Source organism: Aythya fuligula, chromosome 4 (genome assembly GCF_009819795.1).
Source record: "Aythya fuligula isolate bAytFul2 chromosome 4, bAytFul2.pri, whole genome shotgun sequence".
NCBI classification, from domain to species: domain Eukaryota; kingdom Metazoa; phylum Chordata; class Aves; order Anseriformes; family Anatidae; genus Aythya; species Aythya fuligula.
The window spans coordinates 74,073,529-74,091,188 of NC_045562.1; the positions used below are offsets into that span (position 1 = coordinate 74,073,529).

General features: G+C 59.5%; 4 protein-coding genes across 4 annotated transcripts in view; 2 read left to right on the forward strand and 2 right to left on the reverse strand.

The window, feature by feature from the left end:
- The window catches only part of PTPRA (protein tyrosine phosphatase receptor type A), a 79,701-nt gene extending 74,983 nt beyond the window's left edge, over window positions 1-4,718 (forward strand). The window contains exons 16-24 of the mRNA XM_032187134.1: window positions 63-198; window positions 505-654; window positions 776-869; window positions 1,218-1,294; window positions 3,116-3,250; window positions 3,334-3,459; window positions 3,559-3,710; window positions 3,865-4,000; window positions 4,633-4,718. Of these exons, the coding sequence (XP_032043025.1) occupies window positions 63-198; window positions 505-654; window positions 776-869; window positions 1,218-1,294; window positions 3,116-3,250; window positions 3,334-3,459; window positions 3,559-3,710; window positions 3,865-4,000; window positions 4,633-4,707 (1,081 nt within the window). The 3' untranslated portion in view covers window positions 4,708-4,718. The remainder of the gene's footprint in view (window positions 1-62; window positions 199-504; window positions 655-775; window positions 870-1,217; window positions 1,295-3,115; window positions 3,251-3,333; window positions 3,460-3,558; window positions 3,711-3,864; window positions 4,001-4,632) is intronic.
- A 3,994-nt stretch (window positions 4,719-8,712) lies between these two features.
- On the forward strand, window positions 8,713-11,203 carry MRPS26 (mitochondrial ribosomal protein S26). The gene is made up of 4 exons (XM_032186722.1): window positions 8,713-8,985; window positions 10,182-10,319; window positions 10,511-10,634; window positions 10,726-11,203. The coding sequence occupies exons 1-4, from the start codon at window positions 8,723-8,725 to the stop codon at window positions 10,855-10,857; spliced, it is 657 nt and encodes a 218-aa protein (XP_032042613.1). The 5' UTR covers window positions 8,713-8,722; the 3' UTR covers window positions 10,858-11,203.
- A 449-nt stretch (window positions 11,204-11,652) lies between these two features.
- Window positions 11,653-12,782, reverse strand: LOC116489199 (neurophysin 1). The gene is made up of 3 exons (XM_032187401.1): window positions 12,663-12,782; window positions 11,988-12,192; window positions 11,653-11,702 (listed from the first exon to the last, which is right to left on the reverse strand). The coding sequence occupies exons 1-3, from the start codon at window positions 12,780-12,782 to the stop codon at window positions 11,653-11,655; spliced, it is 375 nt and encodes a 124-aa protein (XP_032043292.1).
- Window positions 12,783-14,647: 1,865 nt separating this feature from the next.
- LOC116489198 (vasotocin-neurophysin VT) lies at window positions 14,648-15,576 on the reverse strand. The gene is made up of 3 exons (XM_032187399.1): window positions 15,457-15,576; window positions 15,041-15,242; window positions 14,648-14,817 (listed from the first exon to the last, which is right to left on the reverse strand). The coding sequence occupies exons 1-3, from the start codon at window positions 15,574-15,576 to the stop codon at window positions 14,648-14,650; spliced, it is 492 nt and encodes a 163-aa protein (XP_032043290.1).
- Window positions 15,577-17,660: the final 2,084 nt, after the last annotated feature.

The following is a 17,660-nucleotide window of genomic DNA, read 5'->3' on the forward strand; positions in this document are numbered from 1 at the left end:
TCCGGCACAGGGCTCTCGGCGCTGCTGCAGCGACTTATTCCTTGTCCCCTCTGCCTTTTCAGCGCCGGGGTGGGACGCACGGGCACTTTCATCGTCATCGATGCCATGCTGGACATGATGCACGCCGAGAGGAAGGTGGACGTTTACGGCTTCGTCAGCCGAATCCGGGCGCAGCGCTGCCAGATGGTACAGACAGATGTAAGCACGCCGCTCTGCTTCCCTGGGGCTTCTCTCCTTTGGGTTTTCCTTCGTACCCTCGGCCCCACAGCCCCCTGCAGCGGCTCCGCCTGCAGCTCGAGGTCGTCCCTGGGTTTGGGAGGAGCGCTGAGACAGAGCTGTGTCGAGGGAGCCTTTCGTTAGGTCCCGCTGGTTGCAGTCACCAGCTTTCCCTCGCAGCTTTGGGTCAGATTGCTGCAGGAATAGCAAATAAAGCCTCGGAGCCCTCACGGGGTGCCCGCTGAGGTCCTTCTGGGAGCTGAGGGCCTCTCCTTGCACCCCTTCCAGATGCAGTATGTGTTCATATACCAAGCGCTGCTGGAGCACTATCTCTACGGCGACACGGAGCTGGAGGTGACTTCGTTAGAAATCCACCTCCAGAAGATCTACAACAAGGTGCCAGGGACCAGCAGCAACGGCCTGGAAGAGGAGTTCAAGGTGAGCCTGGTTCCTGCTCTGGTTTGCTCAGCCCGTGCCGGGGCAGCAGGGAGCCTCGTGTGCTTGGTTTTCCTCTGCTGGCCCCAAAAAGCTCTCCCTGCTTCCCTTTCTTCCTCTGCAGAAGCTGACTTCGATCAAGATTCAGAACGACAAGATGAGGACGGGCAATCTGCCGGCGAACATGAAGAAGAACAGGGTGCTTCAGATAATTCCATGTAAGGCTGGGCTGGGACAACGAGGAGGGGGACAGAGGCGTTTGTGGGGGCACAGGGTGGCTGAGGTGGGAGGGGGACTCAGGAGGACGTTTGGCAGGGACAGCATGAAGGGGCAGGGTCAAGGTGAGGTGGGTTTTCAGGACCCTTGCACCCTTCTCCCTGCTCCAGTCCCCCCAAATCAGGGCATGGCAGGAGGCAGAACCAAGTCTTCTTGTCCTAAATGAGCAGAGAGCTCCCTTCCCGTATCTTCCTGTGTCTCATTTAGGGCTTGGTGACTTCCCAGCCAAAGGCCACGCGTGATTCTCAATAAAATTCCCCAAAACTCTGATCGTTTTGCTTCTGTTTCAGATGAATTCAACCGAGTAATCATTCCAGTGAAGAGAGGTGAAGAAAACACAGACTACGTAAACGCGTCCTTCATTGACGTGAGTCTTCTCGAATCTTCTCCCACCTCACACTTCTCCCTGCAGGAAGGATTTGTCCTGAACCCCTTCTCCTACAGGTTTCCTAAGCTTCCTGCCACTTCTCTTTGCTTTTTTAGCACTGGTTTGTCTCAAAGAAACCGTGCAGGCAGCGGGTTCTCAGTCTGTACCCCCAGTTTCTTCGTGGCTTGAGTGGGAGAGGAGATGTAGAGCCTGAGCAGAGCCTCCAAATCCTGCTCTCCCTTCTGCAGCTCCGGGGTTTGACGATAGCCTCGGAGAAGCGGATGCCCAAAGCCATGAAAGTAATTGCTTCATGGCTCGTTTGGTCAGAAAACATCCCCCAAATTAGTTCACGGAGCGCTGCGCGGATCCCAAAACCCTGGAGAAAACCAGGTCAATCCCATTACACCTGTCCCGGTGGCTGCAGGAAATGAGGCGGGGAGGTTAAGTGCTTTCCTCCCTCCGAGGAGGACAGCGGTGATTGCACAGCCTTTTTTCTCCTGAGTAATCCTGTTGACTTCAGGGGGCCGCCTCCCAGCAGTGTTTATCTTTGTGCAGCGCTGGGGAAGTGACAAAGAATTAGCCCAATCTCTAACACCATTTATTTTTTTTTCTAACATCATTTCTCCCAGCCCAATTTCTAATATCATTTCCTCACGGCGGCGGGGCTTTTTTTTTTTTTTTTTTCCCCCAAAGGGTAATTACTGCCACGGGCTGAACTCGTAAAATCAATGCATTCCCCAGATACAACGTCCCAAATGAGCTTTTCTCCCCCCAAAAAAATCCCTCTTGTCAGGTCCCTGCATGTGCCGTGGCTGCGTCAGCTGCTGCCGAAAGGCGGATGCGAGCAGCCTGCCTTGGTCTAGATCAGAAAGGCGAAATGTCAGGCAGGCAATTTTGTCGAGGGCTCAATTTCCTGCCTCCGCTGAGCTTCGTTTCAGTGACGAGCCCCGAATGACGGAACATCTGCAGTCAGCCTGCCGTGAGGTCACGGGGGAGCGGTGGAGGTTTTCGTGCTCTTCTGGCGGAGCGGAGTCACCCTGACTTCTGGCAACGCCTGCTTTTGCTCCTTTCTTCCCCAAATCCCCGGGAAGAAGCAGAACTGGAGCACTCAGCCGTGATTGCCACGAAATTTAGGCTTCTCGACGTGTCTTTAGGAGTTCTGGAAACCCAAACCTTTCTCCTCCAGCCACGTAGGGCCACGCACACCTGGGGAATTGGATCCTGCCTCAGCTGCGCTTGGCACAAACGAAGGGCTCGCCGTGGCAGAGCTTTGTCTGGCGGTGCCTCAGCTGCCAAGTTTTTTGGGGCTGGTCAAACCAAGGCAGATGGCTCTGCCCGCAGCCAGGCTGCGATTATTTGCACAGACAGCCACGGTGCTGCACTCAGTCCCCGCTCGGAATGAGCCAGAAAGCCCCCAAATCCACCGGATTTACCATTTCTTGGTTATTTTGGAGGGGAGAGCTCCCGCGCAGACCTCAAGCTGGTGGAGCTGAGCGTGCGGAGAGCCTGGCACGGCGCGGGGAGCCGCGACGAGCAGCCTGGGCGCCTCGGCCTCTCTGCCTGGCGTGGAGGAATAGGGCAGAGAGGGTTTGCTAATCTGGCCTGCCCTTTCACTTGGCACTTCCAGGCGGGATGACGAGTGCCCGCGCCGCGCTCTTTGCAGGATTAAATCACACGGAGAGCTCCACGGGGGCGCTGCTCCCGGGGAGATTTCTCAGCAGAGCAGTGACACCTCTGCCAGAGCCCCTCTGGGCACCACAAAAAAAGGTTCGAGGGTGTTTTCTCCCCAAAACCACATTTTTTTCCTCTCTTTCCGTGCAGGGTTATCGCCAGAAGGATTCCTACATCGCCAGCCAAGGGCCGCTGCAGCACACGATAGAGGACTTCTGGAGGATGATCTGGGAGTGGAAATCCTGCTCCATCGTGATGCTGACGGAGCTGGAGGAGAGAGGCCAGGTAAAAGCACAGCCTGGCCGCATCCAGGTGAGCCCTAAAAGGCACCGGAGCCCCCCCTGACCCCTCCTGCAATTCTTTCCCAGGAGAAGTGCGCCCAGTACTGGCCCTCCGACGGCTCCGTGTCCTACGGGGACATCACCGTGGAGCTGAAAAAAGAGGAGGAGTGCGAGAGCTACACGGTGCGGGACCTGCTGGTGACCAACACCAGGGTAAGAGCCCACCCTTGGCCCTTTTTTTTGGGGGGCCTCAGCTTTTCCTCCTCCTCTTCCTATTGTGCTGAGCTCCCGTTGTGCTCTCCTCCCCCCCAGGAAAACAAGAGCCGGCAGATCCGGCAGTTTCACTTCCACGGCTGGCCCGAGGTTGGGATCCCCAGCGACGGGAAGGGGATGATCAACATCATCGCGGCCGTGCAGAAGCAGCAGCAGCAGTCGGGCAACCACCCCATCACCGTGCACTGCAGGTAAAAACCCCGAAATTCGGGGCTGGCTTCGTTTTCTCCTCCAAACACCGGCGTTTTTAAAACCGTGCGGCTTGGGTGGTGTGTGGAAACGATGAAAAAACACCAGCGGGGCACGGTGGGTGGATTCCTTCACCTCTGGGTTTCTCTGTGGCAGTGCCGGAGCGGGGAGAACGGGAACTTTCTGCGCGCTGAGCACTGTGCTGGAAAGGGTGAAGGCAGAAGGGATCCTCGACGTCTTTCAGACGGTGAAGAGCTTACGACTACAGAGGCCGCATATGGTGCAGACACTGGTAAGGGTGGCCGAGCACGCTCCTTGGGTCTCTCTGAGGACATTCCGGGGGCTCAATTCCCGGAGATTTTGGAGAAAAACTTCCCCTGCTGAAGGTTTTTCCCCCCCACATGAAAGCTTTTGGGGTGGAGGCGGGTGAGGAGGTTCCCTCCCCGTCCTCCTGCTGGGACATGGGGGGAGCGGAGCTGGGCTGGCTGAGTGCATCGCCCCCTTTTTGAGCTGGAGGAGCCTTTTTGGGGGCATCCTCACCCTTTACCCTGTGTAATTATTTAAAAACAGCCTGGAAACTCATCTTGGGGTGACCTGGGCAGAATGGGTGGCAGGGAAAAGAGCAGACAGGGCTGGAGGAGGTTCAACAAGAGGGGCTGCGAGGATGCTCGGGGATTTTTTTTAAGTCTGTTTGGGCTCAGAACAGGACTTCAGGGAAGGGAGGAGGAAAGCAGCTCCTGCTGCCTCCATCCAGAGACATCCCTCGTGGGTTTCTCCCCTTTCCCAGCCCCACAAGAGCCATAAAATACTTCTTATGGGGGCAGCTGCTAACAGTAACAGCAGGGTACAGACCCCAAATCACCTCGGTATTCCTCAAAGGTGGATTTTTTCTTGCCTAACCCTCCGCTTTTCTGCTCCCCGCAGGAACAGTACGAATTCTGCTACAAGGTGGTGCAGGAATACATCGACGCCTTCTCAGACTACGCCAACTTCAAGTGAAAAAAAAAAAACAAAAAACCAACAAAAAAAAAGACAAAAAACTAAAAAAAAAAAAGACAAAAAAAAAAAATGACAGAAGAGTTGCCTTCTTTAATATTTTGTAATATTCTGTTTGTTAATATACCCCCCCAGAATACGTGTATATATCTTAACTGTTTTAGAGGTTGGTACCACGAGCTTCATCTTAGCTGGAGATTTTATATGTAGCAACGTGTTTAGTGCAGATACTGTCGGCTCCTTTTTTTTTTTTTTTTTTTTGTTTTCCAATGTTTTATTGGGGAATTAAATCGCGTGCTGGTTGGATTCCTGTCGTCACACCGCCTCTCTCCTGGAGAGCCGCTGCAGGCTGGTATTTTGTTTGTAAATCTCTCTTTTTTTTTTTTTTTGTTTTTTTTTTTTTCTTGAGGGAGTAAAGCTTTTTTTTAAAAAAAAAAAACAAACAAACACCAAACGCAACAAAACCGAACCGCCGAGCTAGTCTGGATCTCTGGAAACGTCCCCCACAAGCACAAGCTTTTTTTTTTTTTTTTCCCGAACCTCGCAGGGAAATGGTTTCACATTTTTCTGCCGGTCAGCTCTTAAAAAAAAAAAAAAAAAGGAGAAAAAAAAACAACAAAAAAAAAGCTTTTTCTGTGTGTGTGTGTATGGAAAGATCCTCGGGGGTGTGGAAGAAGCAGGAGAAGTCGCCTCCTTTGGGGTCGGTGGGGTCGGGAGCTGAACATCGCGGCGCCAGGTGGGGTTTGCACTAAAAAAGGGGGAAAAATGGGAAAAGAAATAGGATTTTTTTGCTCCCCAAAGGAAATGGGTGTGTGGGGTGTGCCTGCAGCTGCGGGGCCTCCCTCCCTGCTCACCCAGGGTGGCCCCAGCCCTCCCCCAAATTTGTGGGGGCGACGGGGAGCTGCGGCCACACCACAAACCGGCATTGGGATTGTGTTCCCCCAAACCCCAGGTGTCCTCCTGCATCCCTTTTCCTTCCCCAGCCCTAAAATGAAGCCGGCACCAGCTCCACCCGACAATCAGCCTAAAAACTGGGAATTTCAGCTCCTAGGGGCCGGGGCCGTGTTGTTTTTGCCTTCTTTTCACCCCCTTTTTTTTTGCGGGCAGAGATTTGGGTCCCCCCACATTATTTCCCCCGGCACCCCAAAAGCCACACGTAGGGTCAGGGTTCGGCTGTTTGCTCCCGGGTGATAAATCCAGAGAAACCCTAAATGTAATGGGACAGGGCACGGGAAGAGCCCTAAAGAAAAAATCCTAAAGGCACCGTGCTGCAGCGCTTTTTTGTTAAAAAATGGGTGAATAGGGTCAATTTTAATAGTTTTCTCGCTCCGAGGAGTCACTGGATGAGGATTTTTTTCCCTTCCTTGATGCTCGGAGCTGGGTTGAGGCGTTTTGGGGCCGTGGGCTCCTCTGCAAATAACAAGGGCTGGAGAGCTAATCCGGAGCTAATCCAGGGCCGGATCCCCTTTAATCCCAGGATTTGGGGCGGCAAAGGGCAAATGGGTGAGGAAAAGGGAAAATCTGTTAAAGGGGGAGGGAAACTGAGGCAGGAGGGGATTTGCTGCTCGCCCCGCCTGCCCAGAGCATCCTCCAGCCCCGCACGCTGGCTGCGAGGTCCCCGGGGAACGGGGCCGACGTCAGCGCCGCCGAGCTCGGCCCTACAAAAAGAGCCGAGCCCCGAACACAGCCCAGAGCCCCGCCGAGAGCAGGTGAGAGCCTGGGGGGGGAATGGGGGCACCCCGGGGTGGGGGGACCCGAATCTGCCCTAAAGGCAGCCGGGGGTGCTCGCAGCTCCTGGGATCGCCACCCCAAACCCCAGCCCAGCAGCACCCATGGGTGCTCATCCCCTCCAGCATCCCGACCCCAAATTCAGCCCAGCAGCACCCGTGGGTGCTCACACCCCCAGGATCCCCATCCTAATCCCAGCCCAGCAGCACCCATGGGTGCTCATCCCCATCCCAAACCCACTCCGAGCAGCACCCATGGGTGCTCACACCCCGTGGCATCTCTATCCCAAACCCAACCCAGCAAGCACCCATGGGTGCCTGTCCCCTTTAGCATCTCCATCCTAAAACCAGCATAGGAAGCACCCATGGGTGCTCAAACCCCATGGGATCTGCACCCCAAATTCAGCCCAGCAGCACCCATGGGTGCTCACACCCCCGGTATCTCCCCTCCAGCATCTCCATCGTAATCCCAGCCCAGCAGCACCTATGGGTGCTCACACCCCCTGGGATCCCCATCTTAATCCCAGCCCAGCAGCACCCATGGGTGCTCACACCCCCGGCATCTCCCCTCCAGCATCTCCATCCTAATCCCACTCCAAGTAGCACCCATGGGTGCTCATCCCCTCCAGCATCCCCACCCCAAACCCACCCTGAGCAGCACCCATGGGTGCTCACACCTCCAGCATCCCTGTCCCTAACCCCAGCCCAGCAGCACCCATGGGTACTCACGTCCCCAGCATCTCCATTGTAATCCCAGCCCAGCAGCACCCATGGGTGCTCACATCCTCTGGGATCCCCATCCCAAACCCACCCAGAGCAGCCCCCATGGGTGCTCACACCTCCAGCATCCCTGTCCCCAGAAGCAGCCCAGCAGCACCCATGGGTGCTCACACCCCCTGGGATCCCAATCTTAATCCCAGCCCAGCAGCACCCATGGGTGCCTGTCCCCTTTAGCATCTCCATCCTAAACCCACCCTGAGCAGCACCCATGGGTGCTCAAACCCCATGGCATCTGCACTCCAAACCCAGCCCAGCAGCACCCAAGGGTGCTCACACCCCCTGGGATCCCCATCTTAATCCCAGCCCAGCAGCACCCATGGGTGCTCATCCCCACCCCAAACCCACCCCGAGCAGCACCCATGGGTGCTCATCCCCTCCAGCAGCGGGTAGGAGGCCGGGTACCGGGTGGGGACCACCCCGACCCCACAGCCCCCCCCTCGCCCCCCGTAGCCCCCGGCCATGGCTCCCCGCGCCCCGCTGCTGCTGCTGCTGCTGGCCCTGCTGCTGCTGGCGGGAGCCACCCGGGGCCAGCACTGGTCCCACGGCTGGTACCCGGGGGGCAAGAGGGACCTCGGCGCCCCCCCGGGCCTGCAGGTAGGGAAAAAATCCCGGATTATCCCGGATTATCCCCCTTTAGGTTGTTTTGCCCCCCGGATTATCCCCCCCCATGGGATTATTCCCATTTGGGTAATCCCTCCCCGCCCGGGATTATCCCCATTTTCACGGGATTTTCCCCCCTTCCCATGGGATTATCCCCCTTCCATGGGATTACCCTTCCCTCGGGATTACCCCCCCACGCCCGAGATTACCCCCTCCCACGGGATTACCCACCACTATTACCCCCAGGTTACCCCCTCCAACGGGATTACCGCCGGATTACCTCCTCCCCACTCGGGATTACCCCCCTCCCACGGGATTACTCACCGGGATTACCCCCATATTACCCCCTCCTACGGGATTATTCCCAGATTCCCCCCTCCCCACTCGGGTTTGCCCCTCCTCCCCTGGGATTAACCCTCGAATTACCCCCTCCACGGGATTAACCCCCCGGATTATCCCCCTTTAGGTTGTTTTGCCCCCCAGATTACCCCCCCATGGGATTATTCCACCTGGATTATCCCTCCCCTCCCGGGATTATCCCCTCTTCCACGGGATTACCCCCCGGATTTCCCCCCTCCCCGGGATTAAAACCCCGGATTACCCCAGATTACCACGTATAACCCCGGATTACCGCGAATTACGGCCGGATTACCCCGGATTACCCCGGATTACCCCGGATTACCACCTAATCTCTCCCCCCCCACAGGTCCCAGCCCCCCCCGGGCCCTGCCGCCCCCCCCCGGGCCGCCCCCTCCCTCCTCACCCCGCCCCCCCTCCGGGCCTCTAGCCCAGCCCCTCCCGAACTACATTTCCCATCACGCCCCGCTCCCACCCCCCTTCCCCTTCCTCCCTCCTCATTGGCCGCCGCTTCCCGCCCTCTACGTCACATCCGCCCCCTCCCTCCGGCCGCCATGTTGCGGGCGCTGAGGCGCTGCCGGCCGGGGGCGGTGGCGGAGGCCGCGCTCGGCCCCGGGGCCGGCTCCGGGCCCGGTTTCGGCCTCGGCCTCGCCTGGAGCCCGCGGTTGGTGCCGGCCCGGGGCCGCAAGACCCGGCACGACCCCCCCGCCAAGGCTAAAGCGGCCCGCGTTAAGCTGCCGCCGCCCGTCGACCCCGCCGAGCTCGCCGTGGTCACCGAGCGCTACCGGCAGCACCGCGCCGTGCTCGGGGCGCTCCGGTACCTGGGGAGGGGGCTGGGGAGGGGGTTTGGGGCTGCTGTGGGGATGTTGTGGGGTTGTTGTGGGGTAACGGTTTGGGTATGGGGCTGCTGTGGGGCAAGGGTTTAAGTGTGGGGCTGCTGAGGGGTAATGCTTTGGGTATGGGGTGGTTCTGGGCGTGTGGCTGGATATGGGGCTGTTTTGGGGTAGTGGAGGGGTTGGGGGGGTGGTGGCTGTGGGATGTGGGGCTGCTGGGGGGTGGGAGTGGGACAGTGAAGTTTCTGTGGGGCAGGGGGTCGGGTTTGGGGCTGCTGTGGGGCAAGGGTTTTAAGTATGGGGCTCCTGGGGGTAATGGTTTGGGTATGGGGTGGCCCTGGGGCTGTTCCAGGGCGTTTGGCTGGGTATGGGGCTGTTTTGGGGTAATGGGGGGTTTGTATGGGGCTGGCTGTGGGGTATGGGGCTGGCTGTGGGGTGTGGGGCTGCTGGGGGGGGGTGGGAGTGGGACAGTGAAGTTTCTGTGGGGTAGGGGTTTGGCTAAGGGGCTGCTGTGGGGCGGGGGGTCGGGTTTGGGGCTGCTGTGCAGTAAGGGTTTAAGTATGGGGCTGCTGGGGGGTAATGGTTCAGGTATGGGGCGGCTCTGGGGCTGTTTCAGGGCATGTGGCTGGGTATGGGGCTGTTTTGGGGTAATGGAAGGATTGGGAGGTGGCTGTGGGGTGTGGGGCTGCTGGGGGGGTGGGAGTGGGACAGTGACGTTTTTGTGGGGTGGGGATTTGGCTGTAGGGCTTCTGTGGGGCAGGGGAGCAGTTGTGGGGCTGCTGGGGAGTAATGGTTTGGGTATGGGGCAGTTCTGGGGCTGTTCCAGGGCGTGTGGCTGTGTATGGGGCCGTTTTGGGGTAATGGAGGGGTTGGGGGAGGGTGGCTGCGGGGTATGGGGCTGGTTTTGGGTTTGCAGGGGTGGGAGTGGGACAGTGAAGTTTCTATGGGGCAGGGGTTTGACTAAGGGGCTGCTGTGGGGCCGGGGGTTGAGTTTGGGGTTGCTGCGTGGTAATGGTTTGGGTATGGGGCTGCTTTGGGGCAGGGGTGCGGCTGGGGGAGGCTTTACCTGGGCATGAAGCTGGGTATGGGGCTGTATTGGGGTATTTGAGGGGTTAGGGGACGATGCAAGGGGGCTGTTTGGGGGCGTTGTGGGGTGCTGAGCTCCCCCACCCCGCGGCAGCTGCATGTTCAGGGCCGAGGTGCTGCAGCGGCAGCGTGAGGAGCGCCAGCAGCAGGAGGACTCGGCGGCGCTGCGGGAGGAGCACCGGCTGCTCATGGCCTGGAACGAGGCCGAGAACGCCCGGCAGCGAGCCCGCAGGTTTGGGGGAAACAACGGGATTTGGGGCTTCACCCCCTAAAAACCCCAGCGGGGCCAACAAGGGCTCCCTCCCCCAGAGCCGCTGCGTTTATTTTATATGTCTACAGCCTTGTAGAAACGCTTTCTGGGGTCGTTTTGCCTCACTTTAAGATTTTTTTTTTGTTATTTTTTTTCCTTTTTCCGCGGGGCAGAGAGGAAAGGACGCGGAGGGAAGCGGAGGAGCGGCAGAGGCAGAAGCTGCAGGCGGCGGAGAGCAAAGCCAGGCAGCTGGAGGCCTCCCTGCGCCGCAAGGAGAGCGCCGTGCTCCGCCTGCAGGTACCAACAGCATGGCAACCCCGGGGGGAGGGAGATGGAAATGGGTTGATTTCCCGGGGATTTGTGTCGCCGCAAAAATCGGGCTTTCCAGGAGGAAGCCAAATCGTTCCTCACCCCCGAGAACCTGGAGGCGCGCATCGAGGAGTGCCTGGACAACCCCCGCAGCTACAACTTCGCCATCGACAGGGAGGGCCGCGTGGCCAGGCGCACCCCGCTGTCCTAACGGGGCGTGGGGACGGGACCCTCGGCCTCTCCCCGCTCCCGCTGCCCCCATCGGGAACAGGATCATTGGACAAACAGGGGCTGGGGAAGGAAAGAAAGGGAAACGCTCGGCCGTGGGGTGGAACCGCGTCGTTTCGAGGCGCTCTTTGTCCTCCTGCTCTGGTTTCCTGCGCTCGGTTGCTTTTGATTTCGCCTCCTGCCGTGGGGTTGTGCCCAGAACTCGTTGCCCCGCCGCCCCCTGGTACCTGCCCACCCCTGCGTGGCACAAACGCCGTGTGCCAGCGGCCTCACGCGGCGTTTCGTCCCCTTCAGTAAACCTGGTCTGCGATATTTTGTCAAAAAACACAGATTCGGTGTGTTTTGTTGCGTGAAATCCTTCCTTGCTCGTGTCCTGCCCTGCTGGGAGGGCTGCCGGGCAGCCTCAAACCCTCTTTTAAATCAGAAATCTGCTCTGGGGACGTCTCGATCCTGTTTCCTTCCCTTCCCCGCCCTGCAGCACCCCCTCAGGGGCAGAGCTGGCTGCTCCCCTCTGGGTTTTATCCCACAGCTGCTCCCTTGGGGCTGCCGGACCCTAAATCCCAAACCCTACTCCCTGCCATCAAATCCCCTACTGCAGGAAATCCCCTTCCAGCCTTGCTTCCACCCTACCACCAGCCCTTTCCCTCCACCCGGGAGGGATCTGAAGCCTGCAGCCAGCCCCCGAGAAGCCCCCACACGCCATTTTTATTCTCCACAGCATTTTATTTCTCATTCAAAGCTTTTTGGGGCCGGGCTCCTCATCCTCTCCCCCGGGGCTCTACGCGAACAGCGCCTCTCGCTCGCAGGCTGGGTCGGCCACGCAGCCCTCTGCCGGGGAGAGAAAAAGGGAGAGAGAGAGCCTGGCGTGAGCGAGGCAGCACCTTTTTTGCTTCATAACACGAAGCAGCACCCTATTTTTTTTGTGGGGTCACAGCAGCGAGGCCGTGGGGCAGCATCACACCCCAAAAATCCGGGGCTGCCAACCCAAAACAGAGTCAGCGGACGCTACAGGAGTCTCGCAGCCCGCTCTGCCTTGCTTTTTAGGCTCGAAACCACCCCCTCTCCCCCCTCTACCCCGTTCCTATGGGGTTTGGGATCCCCCGGGGGGCTCACCGCTGCTGCAGCAGATGCCGGGGGCGGCGCAGTTGGCCCCGTCTCCCCCGCAGGGTTTCCTCCCGGCCTCGCAGGGCGTGGGCAAGAAATTCTCCTCGCGGCACCGCAGCGTCTCCGGGGTGCCCAGGTAGCAGCCCAGCTCCTCGCCGCAGCAGATGTTGGGCCCGAAGCAGCGCCCCTGGTTTCTGGGGCCGCAGGGCAGGCACTGCACGGGGTGGAAATGTGGTGGCAGAGGGGCCGCCCGCTCCCCACATCCCATTATTTTTTTTTTTTTTCCAGCCTCTCCTCGCCCCTAAAATCCGCTCCGGGCTCAGCCTCACCTCTGTATCGTGAGGGATTTGCCTCGGGAGCAGCACAATCCTCTTGGTGCTCGGTTAATGGGGTGCTGAGGTGCTGTTTTCACCCCTAAAACAGCCACCCTATAAACCCCACACCCAATTTACCCCACTGGAAGCCTTTTTCCCCAGCTCAAACAGCGGCGGGGGTGAAAACCACTCCTCCTTCCCACCTCTCCCTGCGCTGCTATGGGGCCAGCCCTCCCTGCAGAAGCCACCCGACCCCAAAACCATTCCTAAACCGTTCCCCACACCTCACCTCAGGGATTTAGGAAAATTTGGAGCAGGAAAAGATCCCACAAGAGGATGGGGAGGAGGAGAGCAGCCGGTAGGGCCCTACCTTCCTGATGTCCACATCCAGCGCGGCGCGTTTGCCCCCGATGGGGCAGTTCTGGATGTAACACGCCGAGGAGAGCGCCAGGAGCCCCAGCAGGCAGACAGCGAGAGCTTTGGAGGACATGGCTGCGGGGTCGGGACGCTTCTGGGGCCTCGTGGCGGCCGGTTGAGGTATTTATAGGGCCGCCTGCTGCTTAGCATGCCGCCAGCGTGGTCACCCGTTTCCCCTAAAAGCCCCGAGGCATTGGTGTCCACACCCGGGGCCTCGGTCGAGGACGTGAGGGCAGCGCCGTGGCGCTCATTTGTGCCTCGGCGCCTGCTCTGGCTGCAGGAGGGGGGTTTAAGGGGGTTGTGGGGTTGGTTTTGGGGTGAAATCTTGTGGTTTTCCACCTCCGGCCCCCTCAGCAGGTGGGCTGCGGGTTCCTCGCTTCCTGTCCCGTTGGGGTTGTTGGGGTTGGAGGAAGGCGTCCCGAGGGCTGTGGGGTGAGGAGGGTGAGCTTTAGGGAGGCTGTGCGCTTGGCCCTATATAAATCCCATCTGGTTTGGGGGGGGAAACAGCCCCATAGGGCTTGGGGCTCTGTGTTGGGGTGTGAAATGCGGTGTCTGGTCCTTCCTGCCCCCCTCTGCCTGCTGCTCAAGAGCACAGCACCTCCAGGTGACCCCAAACCCACCCTGGCTACCCAAAACCGTATAGGAAAACACCTGCAAACCCCAAATCCCCCCGAAACCTCATCGTCAAACACTCCAAAAACCCCAAATCCCCCATAACTCCCACCCTGGAGCCGCACACGTGGCTCCAGCACCCCCCCGAGCCCCAACCTCCACGCCTTCGTTACCGCAATTAAGAGCTTCCCGGCTTGAATTAATTCCCCGGCAGCTCTTACGTCTGCGGGGAGCGCGACCCCGAGCCCTGCCGCCGCCTCCTTAATCAGGGAGCACGACCCCATGGCCTCTGATTAGTGGGGCCGCGGGTAACGGGATCATTGGGGTCACCCCATACGGCCCCCGGAGGTGCGTGGGGCTGACGTGGGCAGCCAGGATGCGGCCCCTTGGCTGGAGGAGCTCCACCTCCCCCGGGGACCCTATAAAGGACAGCCGGCCCCACACGCGGCCATATACCAGCCCAGAGGGACTGCAGGAGGGACGCGGCTCCGTTTGGGACCACGGACCCCAAAAACCCACCCGGAGCAAAGACCCCGTAAGGGTAAGAGACTTGGGGGGTGACGTGTGCCCAAATATCCCAAATTTATGGGGGAAATGTGCAGGGGGCTGGTGGGTGAGCAATGGGATCGCTGCGGTGGGAAGGTGAGATGATTTGGGGGGATTGTGGTTAACGGGGAACCCAAAGCTTGCAGATCTGTGGTGGTTTTGGGGTGGTTTCCTGCTTTTTCTTCTATTTAGGAGGTGAGACGGAGCCGGTGTCACCACCCGAGGGGCGCGATGGGTTTGTGCGGTGTCAGCCCCAGGACGGAGCTGGCTGTACCAGGAGCTGAACCCCAAATCTCCGCTTCCCGAAGGCACCAGAACCCCAAACTGCCCCCACAGCGGGGTTTGGCGAGGAGGTGAGGTGAGGGTGACACCCTGGGGATCGACCCCGTCCCAGATCTGCGTGTGCCGGGGGAATTGGGGTGGGAACTGGGGTTGCAAACCCCACAGGCTGCCTCTGCCGGGTGGGCTTCTCCCTTTTAGGGCTGGGAAAAATGTGGCAAATCCCACAGCCAGCCCAGTAAAATCCCTACAACCAGCAGCTAACCCTCTGAGGTGGAAAATCCCAATGAGAACAGGACGAGAGGGATTTAGGATCGGGGCTGCAGCCTCCGCACCCACCCCCTTTGGCCACCCCGGAACCCACAACCGCATCCCCAAGCTTCTGATGTCCCCTTCCCATCCCGTCCCCATCCCTGCACCCCACACGAGGCCAGCACAGTGCAAGAGGACATTTATTGGGGTTTTTTATGTACACAATGGGGGCGAGCACACGCGTGTGGCTCAGAGGCCAGGCTGCTGCTTGCCCTGCTGCCGGCCCGCCAGGTGCATGAGGCGCAGCAGCAGGTCCCCGGCCGAGCCGTCCAGCACCGTCAGGTTCTTCTCCGCCTCCTCCTCCTCTTCCTCCCTCTCGCTGCCTTCCTCCAGGCACGCGGCGTCCACGGCGCAGGCGTCTGCGAGGGGGAAAAACAGTGGGGACGGAGTCAGGAGCTGTGGGGTTTTAGAGCCCAGCACCCGCGGAGCTGTAGGGTTTTGAGCCCGAGAGGCTCCAGCTCCGCTTTTGGTGCTTTTATTACGCAGGGAGCGGGGCTGGCGGGGTTTTTTCCGTACCCAAACCCCCCAAAAGCCCTACCCCGACCCCGTATCCCCCCTTTTTGGGTTCCCCCACCCCGTTACCAGCGCTGCAGCAGACGCCGTTGGCGGCGCAGCGGCCGCCGGAGCCGCAGGGCTGGCCGGAGGGTTGGCAGGGCGAGGGCAGGTAATCCTCCTCGGCGCAGCGCCGCGTCTCCGCCGTGCCCAGGTAGCAGCCCAGCTCCGCGCCGCAGCAGACGCCGGGACCGAAGCAACGACCTCTGTTCCCCGGGCCGCAGGGTAGGCACTGCGGGAAACCCCACAGCTCAAACACCCGACCCCAAAAATCAAAAGGAAGGGGCTCCAGGCCTGCTCGGAACCCCTCCACGTCCATAAAAACCCCCCAACACCTCCGAGGTGGCTCCCTACAGCTGCTCCCAGCACGATTTCAGCCCCGATCCCCCAACCCCACCGCTTCCCAAGCCCTCAGGCACCCTCCCCACCCCACAAACCCACCCTACCTGCCGTAGGGCCGCGTCGGCCAAAGCCCTCTTGCCTCCCCGGGGGCAGTTCTGGATGTAGCAGGCGGAGGAGAGGGCGAGGAGGCAGAGGAAGGAGAGGGGCAGCGAAGGCTCAGCCATGGCCGGGGGTGCTCGTGGCGGTGCCAAGCGTGCGGGGAAGGCGCCTGCCCTGCGCTTCTGGCCCCCGGTGCTGTGCCGGCAGCTATTTATGCCACAGCCCGAGGAGGAGGAGGAGGAGGAAAAAAGAGGAGGGCGGGTTGGTTTTGTTGTGTTTTTTTTTTTTTTTTTTCTCTTTTTGTGATTTTTTTATTTTTTTTTTTCTTATTTTTTTTTTTTCCTGTTTTCCCAAATCTCATCCAAGTGAATCCGTAATTGAGGTGATTCAGTGCAGGAGCGCAAGCGGCGCCGCTCGGGGCTGGCAAATCCCCCCCCCCCCCCCCGAGCCCGGGGGCTGCCCTTTTTCTCCCCCCTTCCCCAAATAAGTGGCCACGGGGAGGGGAAGGGCTGTGGGTTAGTTTGGGGTGGGGGTGAGGGTTTTAGGGGGATGCTTTGGGGAGCCAAAACCCCAAAGAGGGGGAGAGGACGCAGGTTTGGAGGCGCTGGTGTGGACGGTGGTGGGTTAGCAGGGCTGCTGGGCTGGGGGATGAGAATTTGGGGAGGGATCCGGGTTTAGGAGGTGAGGATTTGAGGTGTCCCGGCCCCAGTGGCGATGAGGAGGGGCTGGTTTTGGGGTGCTGGAGGAGCGGGGACAGCCTCTGGGCTGCTTTTTTCTCACAGAAGGGGAAACTGAGGCACAGAGGGCTTGGGGCAAGGCTCAGCCTCGTCCCACCCCGTGGATTTGGGGCTGCATCACCCCAAGGGTGTGACGGTGCTGCCCCAGGAGGGGGGCAGTGACTCATTAAGGTGCAGCCTTAATGACCAACATCATTAGCTCCCACCACATTCCCCCAACCCACCCCTTCACGCCGCTCACAGCAGGGGCCGGACCCGCTTGCGTGGCAAGGCCGGGGAAAGTGCAAAAATGAGAAAATTCGAACAAACAAACAAAAAAAAAAAGCCCCGTGTGGGGAAAGTTTCCTTTCAAGCGCCCCAAATGTCAGGGCTAAATTGGGCAGCGGCGTGCCACGCTCATGCTCGGGGCTCTTCAGTGCCGCGGCGTGAGGCTGGCAGTCGCCCGAGCGATCTGCATTCAAATGACTCTGTGTCTGGAATGATAACGCGGGAATCTGAGATTAAAAAATGTAATTAGGCTCTTTAAAGCCGGGGCAGGGGGGGTGGAATGAAATGTTTTTTTTTTTTTTTTTTTTCTGAGTGGCGGAGGCCGCGCCGCCGCGCCGCGGAATCACTTAGGGGAATCAAGGGGATGGGATGGGAGGGAGGGAGGCGAAAAAAGGGATGGAGGGCACGAAAATTGGGTGTTGGGGGTGTGTGGGGTGATGCAGCCCTTCACCATCCTGTACATCTCCCCGTCCTGTACCAACAAATAGGGCTGCACGGGCTGGAAGCTGTCCTGTAGTGCCCACGGAGGGGGAAGTAGGGTGGATGAGAGCTCGGAATGACCCCACAGGACGCAGAGAGAGGTTCCCTGAGCAGGGGGCAGCCCTCCCACCACCCCTTCCACCCGGCTGAGTGCTCAATTTCCCTGCGTGGAGCTTCATGGGGTGATAACTCGTGCTCAACCCGAGCAAAATGGTGCCGGGCTGAACCTCTGCCCGCTGGCAGGGCTTCCTGAAAAACTTCTGGGCTGCGAGGGGGCCTGGGAGCGAGCTGGGGCGGAGGAGGTGCGAGCGCTGAATCACGCCTGGGCGGCTCACGGCGCGCACAGCAGCACGCAGCTGGCAGGGGTTTGGCTGCTGAAAAAAATTGTGAGGTTTTGAGGAATTGGTTTTTGCCCCTTTTGGGCAAAAAGACCCTTTTGGGGGTCTTTTGAAGCCTGGGGGCTTCACGTCTTTGCTACAAAGGGTGGGTATGAACTCAGCACGGCTCGAAAGCCACGAAATCGCTGAGCTGCTCAGCGAGGGGCTGCCTTTCAAGAGAGAATCACGGCGCTACGGGGAGGTGATTCAGCCGCAAGCTCCTCACCCGAGAAACCCTCAGAGAGCAGCGGCGAGAAACATCAGCAACCGAGCGGCAGCAGCAAGGGGGGGGGGCTTCCAGGTGACAAAACCCCTCCGCTGTCACCTCACCCGGAGACAGGACGGAGC